This window comes from Pterocles gutturalis, unplaced genomic scaffold, assembly GCF_000699245.1.
Source record: "Pterocles gutturalis isolate BGI_N339 unplaced genomic scaffold, ASM69924v1 scaffold49563, whole genome shotgun sequence".
Lineage (NCBI taxonomy): Eukaryota > Metazoa > Chordata > Aves > Pterocliformes > Pteroclidae > Pterocles > Pterocles gutturalis.
In genome coordinates, this window is record NW_010122433.1 from 2,135 (window position 1) to 10,681 (window position 8,547).

The window sequence follows — 8,547 nt, forward strand, 5'->3', positions numbered from 1 at the left end:
AAACGTCCATCCCCAGCAGGAGGGATGTCAGCCTGGCTGGGCAGCATTGTCCCCAGGATGCTCCAAGGCTGCAGAAGCCCTTTTGATGGCTGGGGGGACATTGCTCCATCTCTTTATGCTCCCATTTCCTCGAGGACAGAAGAGACTTGAGCGAGTTAGGGAGGGTGAAGCAGAGCTTCACCAGCAGATGGGTTCAGGAAAGTCCTTCTCACCCGAACCGCCTGCCTGGTGGTGAAGGTTGAGGAGTCGCTCACTGACCACGGAGGGTTTGCTGGAGAGGTGGGCTTCTCTCCTCTCCTCTTCCTCTCCTCTTTCCACCCTGACATGTCCTCAGCAGCCACAACCCCTCCTCAGGCTTCCCCTCAACATGGTGCAGGCAAAACCCCAGCTGTCCAGCCGAAATAAACCCCCTGCCCATCCTTTCTGAAGGCAAGCTCTTGGAGGAGCTGCTTTAAGAGCCGTGCTTCCCCCAAGGAGAGGGACCGGGAGGTGACAGTTCCCAGCTGGCGAAGCTCCGGGCACACCCAGGCTGGACCGAGAGCAAAACCAGCCCCTGCCTGGGCTTGCTCCACCTGGAATATCCTCCCGGGAGCTTGATGACCATCTTTGACGTACAAATTGCCCCGAGGGACCTCATGTCTTCCCCAGCCCACGGATGGTACCGGTGCTGCCCTATTTGCATCCCTTGCCAGAATGAAATCTGGTAGAAATGTGAATTTCTAGGGTTAAACTTCCCTAAGAGCCAAAGTGCTTTACATTTGTCCTCCGTGTGCAGATTAACCATTTAAACGCAAGCAATAGCTTTGGCGTTTTTGATAACGTAAAAGCCATAGGAGAAGGCTGGGAGGCCGAGCACGCTGCCAGGACCGAGGGGTTTTTCCGTAAGCTCTGGCAGCGTTTCGTCATCCACCATCCGCAGCACGCGGCCGTTCAGCTCGATAGACCTGGGGAGGGACAGAGAGGCCCTTGGGGCAGCTGTGCTGTGTTTGCCATCAGCACAAACAGCTCTGGACCTGGCTGTAAACATGAACTCAGCCTAAAGCTGGACTAAACTTCCCTGGAGGGTTTACATGTGCGGGCACACACAGAGCAGCTGCTGCAAGGAATCCTTTAGAGTCATGCAAGCAAGTTGAGAATTACATTTCTTCCTCTCCTAGTGAGGTTAACAGGCTTTGAAAAGTACACATTTAAATTGGTTTTTTCACCTGCAAATGTTAAGACATCTTCTGTGTTCACAGAACAGATCCTTCCCATGCTGCAGATCCCAGACAAAGCCTGAATACATCACCAAAAATCAGGAGCCAGCATGTGGGAAAGCAATATACATGTGCTTGTGCAAAAAGAAAAAGGATTTTAGGAGCTGGTCCAGAGCCCTGAAGCCTCCTAGGAAAAAACTTCCCCATTAACATCAAGCAAGTATCCTTTTTCCTGATTTTAGGAGACCTGATTTAACAGAAGTCAGGCCTTACTGAAAAAAAAAACAAGATGACAGAAGGGTAACCCTTTTTTTTTTTTTTTTTCCTCTCTCAGAAAGCACTCTCAGTCCTTTCTGCAGGGACAGGAGGAATCGCAGGCTTACCTGGAAAGTATATTCTCTTTGCCATGGGGCAGTAAGAGGTACTGATCCACATGCTTGCTCGACAAATAACTCGGCAGCTGCAAATGTTGGGTCACATTGTAGAGGTTTAAGGCGAACAGCGTCACGTCCCCTTCTCTGTACTTTGGGCTGCAAGAAGAAAAGAAGAAAGAAAAAAGGGTGAGAAAGAGGATTTATAGAAGTAACGTGCGTCTTTCTGCTGTCCCAAATTGGGGGTGGCCCTGGGCTGGGTTTCGGGGAGATTTTGCCCTTTCTGGAGGCTTACTGGAGGGCGTTGGTGCAGTGGAGGTAGACGCGGAGCTTCCTCTCGTCGGAGGCTGACCTGCAGCACCCTGGTACCCACCAGCTTCTTGTAGAGCAGCGAGAGCCAGTAGTCCTGGGAGGCAGGAAAAAACAGGTAAGCGCTTATGTACGTACCGGGAACCCCACGTGGTGCTTGACATCACATTCATTCATTTTGCTGGTAACTTCAGGGTTGTTTTTTTTTTCCCCAAAAATTTTTTTGCTTTACAAAATTTTTCACCGCATCTATTTAAATTCCCACAAAGAGCAGAGCTCTAACGACAACCCTACCTCCACGCTGCAGAGCAGCTGTGTTTACGCAGTGCCTTAGAGTCATTTTCCCCTTCACATGCAAACCTCGGAGCTCTGTTTGTGGGGGAACAGACTAGTTGGGAAATGCCTTTCTGCAGGGCTACAGGGCACCTCAGGGCTGAACCTGCAGGGGATGAGCTGCCCTTCCTGCGGGAAAAACTGCCCGATCCCCAGGCACAACGCTAGGAAGGAGCCCCCAACAACTTTTATGCAGTTCATGGAATCATAGAATCGTAGAATCATAGAATCCCAGAATAGTTTGGGTTGGAAGGGACCTTAGAGATCATCCAGTTCCACCCCCTGCCATGGCCAAGGACACTTCCCACTAGCCCAGGTTGCTCAAAACCTCAGTTCCCTGACATAGGGACCATAATTTAGACTGAAAAGGTCTCAGGATTAATTTCTGATTGCTGGTCAAGAACAAATCCTCCGATGCTCCAGGATGATGATGCCCTAGAAGGAAAACTGTCATGTTTCTCTCCTGAGTCACTCGGGAAAGTGACTTCTGCTCACATCCTGCATGCTCAGCACCTCTGCAAGGAGCTGCAGCCCTCTGACACTACTGTACTGTTTCATTTCCATGCTAAAACTGCCAGGGTTTGGATTTCACAGCCTCTGAAGTGTTATTAGCTCGATTAGCATCCATACTGCCTGGAGGTGAGGAACCAAGGAGCATCCTTTGGGTCTAAATTCAATCTTTTTTAAATGAAGGCTCTATGAGCCTACAAAAATCGCAACTTGGAAACAGGAAGCCTTGTGGTTGTACCTTTCCAGGTGACCCCTTCCAGGTTGCCCAGAGAAGCTGTGGATGCCCCATCCCTGGAGGGGTTCAAGGCCAGGCTGGATGAGGCTTTGAGCAACCTGGGCTGGTGGGAGGTGTCCCTGCCCATGGCAGGCGGTGGGACTGGATGATCTCTAAGGTCCCTTCTGACCCAGACTATGCTGTGATTCTATGTTTCATCGCAGCAGAATGAAACTATACTAAATGCATGTTTTTATTTAATTATCCTTCATCTACCTCTGTAGGCTGAATATTGCTCATGACCCAAGAAATGCTTGAGTCTTGACTTCCTATTGATTTGGTTTTTGCTTGGGATATAATTATAATCCCTCCTGTCACTTCTGTTTAAAAGCTACTTATCACTCAGCTGAGGAACACTCAAACAAATCCAGGCCATCCAGAAGTCTTGTGAACTCCAGAAGTGTCTGTGTACACATCAGAGCATCCTGTCCCCGAAATCAGTCTCTGCAGAAGACTAGCTGCACCCCTATTTAATTGATATCTATTTTAAGTTATTAATTATATTTAATGCACATCTTGTATCTATACATAGTATACAAACCTATATTCAAACATAAACTAGCTTGAAGTGCAAGGACAGATAACTGCAGCTATCCTACAAAACCTGTTGATATTTTGCGTTGAAAAAATCACTGGCTTGTGTCCCTGCATCCAACGTTGCCTGTACAGAAACAGATGCAGTGTTCAGATGGTGCTAGCGGGGTTGTGTCCGTACCGGCAAAGGTTCAAAGTTGGCATCCACCAGGTGATAGGTCCCTGCCCCGAAGAAAACCTGTCTCATCACCACGTCAATCCCTTGCCTGGCAGAAAGCCCAAGTTTGTCCAACCACCTGCCAAAAAAATGAAGCAAACAACATGCGGGTGAAGTTGCTGATCTAAGCAGTATGCCGTTGTCCTTCTCCAACCAGCTCAGGAAGTAGGGAAGCAAGAATTATGGCATGATGCTGGCTTCCTTAAAATCACACAAGTCATTTAAATTCAAGTCTTGAATAGATTAACTTAAAAATCAGCCCACCTCTGATTTTTATATACATTTGCATTTCACATTCCCATGCAATTTTTTCTGCCTGAATCTGTGAAAGGATCAAAGTGCTAAGAAATCCTGAATTCCTTTATTCCGACAAAATGCTACAACTGGAGTCCTTGGAGAAAATTATTTTCATGACTCAGTTTCCCTTTAGTTGCTTATTTCATGGTTGTTGAAGGATGACATCGGAGAAGAACATCCATCTCATGAATGACTTGCCATCCTTACAAGAGGGCGAAGTGGCCAATGGTCTGTTCCATACCGTGACCGGCATGCCCAGTATAGAGGTGAGGGCTCTCCAGAAGCTCGTCCCTTTTTGTTCTGGGTCAGTTCTTTCCAAGTCGGCTCTCTTGGGGTGGTCCCTCTCGCTGGGTTGTCTCCCTCCTTCAGTCAGCTCTTGGTCTGGGACACCCAGACTCTTATCTCTATTCTGGGATTGTGGTTTAGGGACTCTCCCTGCTCCAGGATCGTTAGCTGGGAACAGGCTGAGCCTTGGTCATGGGGTGGTGAGCAGTGTCACTGGGTGTCACTCATTTGTATATTTGTATATAGTATTATTTCCAATATTATTGTAGTTCAGTTATTAAATTGTTTTTATCTCAACCCATGAGTCTCTTTCCCCTTTACCCCTTTAATTCTCTCCCCATCCCTGGGAGGTGGGGAGTGAGTGAGCGGCTGTGTGGGGTTGGCTCCCAGCCAAGGGCGAAACCATCACAGAGTGGCACAAGGTCTATGATCCTCAACCCACTCATTGCCTGCGCTCTCCAGGAAGCCCAAGGAAGACATTTCTCCCATGGGACACGCACTCAACGCCCCTTCCGCTGGGTGAAAGGTGTAATTTCCCCACTGTGTGACTCGGTACTCACATAAACCCAGCGACGTAGGTGTTGGACAGCCTAGGAGCTCCTCCTCCATAGGCAGAGCTGGTCTCTCCAAGCCAGACCTTCTTGCCAGGCACGGTCTCACCAACGATCTGGCCGGTGTGGAGTAGGGAAGAGAAAGAGACAACGGTTCAGTTTGTGGCTACTGAAATAATGGGCAAGGAAAATGTGTGTTAGCCAAATGCCTGTGGACAATGTTTGCTTTGTAACACTGACTGAGGCGGATGGCACAGAATTTTTGCCCAAAAGGACTAGAAGCAGCAGATTTATTTCCCGCCCCTTGAATCACATCTACGCTTGTAGAACGAGGCAAACATCGCTGAAAGCCAGGTCCTGTGAGTTTTCTTGTGCTGAGCGGTGGTATACTTTCAGTTATACTGTTCTCAGGATCTCAAAATACAAAGAACTTGGGGGTTGACAACAAATTACATCCCTGTGTAACAACTACATCCATAAATGAGAACGTTGCAGGTTTGTGATGTGTCTGGGACCATGCTTGCTGCATGGCAAGCTGTTGAAGCTCACCTATGATTAGCGTTGTTATTTTTTTCTTTTAATTTACAGCAGCACCCAAGCTTTGAGGATCCCTGTTTATTGCTAGTGAGAAATTGTATTTTATTCAGGATTCTCTGCTAGCCCCCTGGAAATGGAGCATGGGAAGGATTTAACAGGACAAGGCACCTCCAGGACGTCGCGTACAGCTGTGGCAAAGGTATCCAGCACTTCAGGGCTCAAGAAATCCTCCCTCGTAGCACTTCGTCCATTGACGTAGTAACTAGAAATTGGGAAAAAAAAAAAAATACCACCCACAGCCAAAATTAAGAAAAAATACCACCATAGGTACAAAACACCCCTGAAAGTTCTCAGTTGCATGATACATTTATCCACGACAGTTTTATTGTCCTTTTTTTTTTTCTTTTTCCAAATGTGAAGATATGTTGTTTGTATTTAAGGGACTATTTCGTATAATTACCTCGATGGAGGCAGGATATCACAGAAATTTTGATCGACAGTAGTAGTAGGGACTTTTTTTGCATCTACTCTTTTAGAATGAGGAAAACATCGTCGAGTAAGAGCCAGATTCTGTAAATCTGCTCTTGCTGAGGAGTCTGACACTCCTATGTGATTACTTGCTTATATCAGTTTCTATTAATATATATTAAAAATAGCAGATTCCAGCTTCTGTTCCTCTGTTCGAGTATTTTGCCCATCTGGAGGAGAATGGGATGGAGCCATCCCTATGGGATGAAGGTTGCCCTCCACCATGCACAAAAGATCTTTGAAGTCTGGTTTGTCCGAATAAAGAACTGGAAATGGGGATCCCTGAGGGTTTCTCACTTCATCACGTTATTGCTCAGTCCTACCAGAAGGAGCTGAAGCCCTTCCAGCCACAAGAGGAAGCTAAGACCCAATAATCTTACATTAAGTAAAGAAAACAATGCATGCTCATAAGGCTTGGAGCAACCTGGGCTAGTGGGAAGTGTCCCTGCCCATGGCAGGGGGTGGAGCTGGATGGTCTCTAAGGTCCCTTCCAACCCAACCCAAGCGTTGGCGGCTGGGAGCTTTGAGAAAACCGGAATGGCTGCTCAGATCTCACTGGTTTTTAGCACATGTTGAAACACAACATATGCAGAAGGGCTGCAGGAACTCTCCTCACGTGAGGGAAAGCAGAACCCTACCCCCTTGTGCTCTTCTGAGAAATCAAGCTGCTGTGCCATCATCTTTTTCAACGCATCTCACTTCTGGTTTTCTCAGAGCACATATTTAGCAAGAAAAAGGACCGGCTTGCACATGTTGCATTCCCTGCTGCTATGCTTGCATTACAAACCCCTGCCGTGCTTTTGGGTCAAAAAATCCAAAGTAGCCTTTTTGGAGACCTTCTGCATTTCTGTAACACTCTCCCTCGATTCAGCTCTGATGCTGAGCAGAGGAGTTTGCAGAGAGGCACCTGAGGAACTGCCCGAAGGGGTAGCTCACCCTCTCCTTCCCATTGAGATGGTCAAATTGCCATTTTGTAAAGAAAACAGGCGAAAAGCAGAGCAATGATGGTACTTAAAGGGGGCTACAGGAGAGATGGGGGCTCTTCATCAGGGGTTGGAGTGATAGGATGAGGGGTAATGGTTTCAAGCTGAAAGAGGGGAGATTTAGGTATTAGGAAGAAGTTTTTTCCTGTGCAGGGGGTGAGGCAGTGGCCCAGGTTGCCCAGAGAAGCTGTGGATGCCCCATCCCTGGAGGGGTTCAAGGCCAGGCTGGATGAGGCTTTGAGCAACCTGGGCTGGTGGGAGGTGTCCCTGCCCATGGCAGGGGGTGGCACTGGATAGTCTCTAAGGTCCCTTCCAACCCAAACCATTCTGTGATTCTATGATCCAAGCGGTACTTACTGGTGCCATGTGACGGAGTCGATCACCTTCCCTCCTGATTTCAGGAACCTGCAGACAGAGGAGATACAGTGGAGGGTGGGGACCGGTGATGGGTCCTGGCCCCCCAGGAGCAAGTTGCTGCCCGCAGCCCTCCTCCCCTGACTGCCTCAGTGGGTTGCTGGGAGGATGGATTAATGCTTGTGCAACACACGGAGATGAAAAGAGGTGAAAAGCACTTGTTAGCGCAGTGCTAGAGCCAGCGGTCAATGGAAAGGCACGTGGATCACTGAAGTGTCTTAGTTTCAGCTGTCTGAGCAGTTAAGCCTTGGGATCATACATGCAGCTAAGATGTCAGTCATCCCCCATCCAGGAAAAAAAATTAAAAAGCCCATGTTTCTAATTTAAGGAAAAATACAGGAAATTAGTTCTCAGATAGGCTGGATGTATCCATTTGTACATCCTTATTGTTGATTTGGAGCAGAAAAGCCTTCAAACCCAGCCCAGGTGCCTCCTCATGCCCACCACTATCTATGCCTGTGCACCGCATGGGTGCCACCAGGTCCCTACCTTCTCAGCAGCTTCTGCGTGTGCTTGCGGGGCTGCCCGACGTCGGGACCGTAGAGCTTCGCATGCTGGTAGAGGGTGTAGTTATTCAGGAGGTTGCGTAAGTGGATAAAATCCTGCCCCAGCTGGAAGCCGTCGATATAGACGCCAGATTTCTTCCTGAAGCTGTTGGGCTCTGGGGAGGACACGTGCGCATCAACGCCCAGCTCTCATTTCGAGGCATAAAATAGGGCAGCTCGTTCCCCATGGGGAGTACCAGCCCCCTATGGCTTCCTATGGTTTGTCACGGTACAGGCAGGATATTTGGAGGTGATGGGTGTGACACTGAAAGCCTGGGTGATGCTCTCCAGTGCTGTCCGAGCCTGTCCCCATTGGTGACATCCCGCACCCCATGGGACATCATTCACCTCATCTCAGAGCCTCGGTAGGAGCAGCAAATCCATCTCAATTTGCTCATTCATGGGGCCCTTTGCAAAATCCTTCCTTGCAAAAGAAGACCTTAATATTTCCTATTTCCATCACCTTGCCTTTATGGGTTGTCACCCAAACTGGGCTGTCACAAACCAGCCCATGCCTTGTGGTGGCACCTTTCCAGGTGGCCTCTTCCAGGTTGCCCAGAGAAGCTGTGGATGCCCCATCCCTGGAGGGGTTCAAGGCCAGGCTGGATGAGGCTTTGAGCAACCTGGGCTGGTGGGAGGTGTCCCTGCCCATGGCAGGGGGGG

General features: G+C 48.7%; 1 protein-coding gene across 1 annotated transcript in view; it reads right to left on the reverse strand.

Annotated features, from left to right (window-relative positions):
• Nucleotides 1-784: 784 nt before the first annotated feature.
• Nucleotides 785-8,547, reverse strand: part of HPSE (heparanase) — a gene marked incomplete at its 5' end in the record, with an annotated part of 10,139 nt that continues 2,376 nt past the window's right edge. Inside the window, 9 exon segments of the mRNA XM_010077505.1 lie at nt 785-944; nt 1,580-1,726; nt 1,863-1,913; nt 1,915-1,973; nt 3,709-3,823; nt 4,887-4,993; nt 5,583-5,676; nt 7,283-7,330; nt 7,829-8,000. Coding sequence (XP_010075807.1) covers nt 785-944; nt 1,580-1,726; nt 1,863-1,913; nt 1,915-1,973; nt 3,709-3,823; nt 4,887-4,993; nt 5,583-5,676; nt 7,283-7,330; nt 7,829-8,000 — 953 coding nt within the window.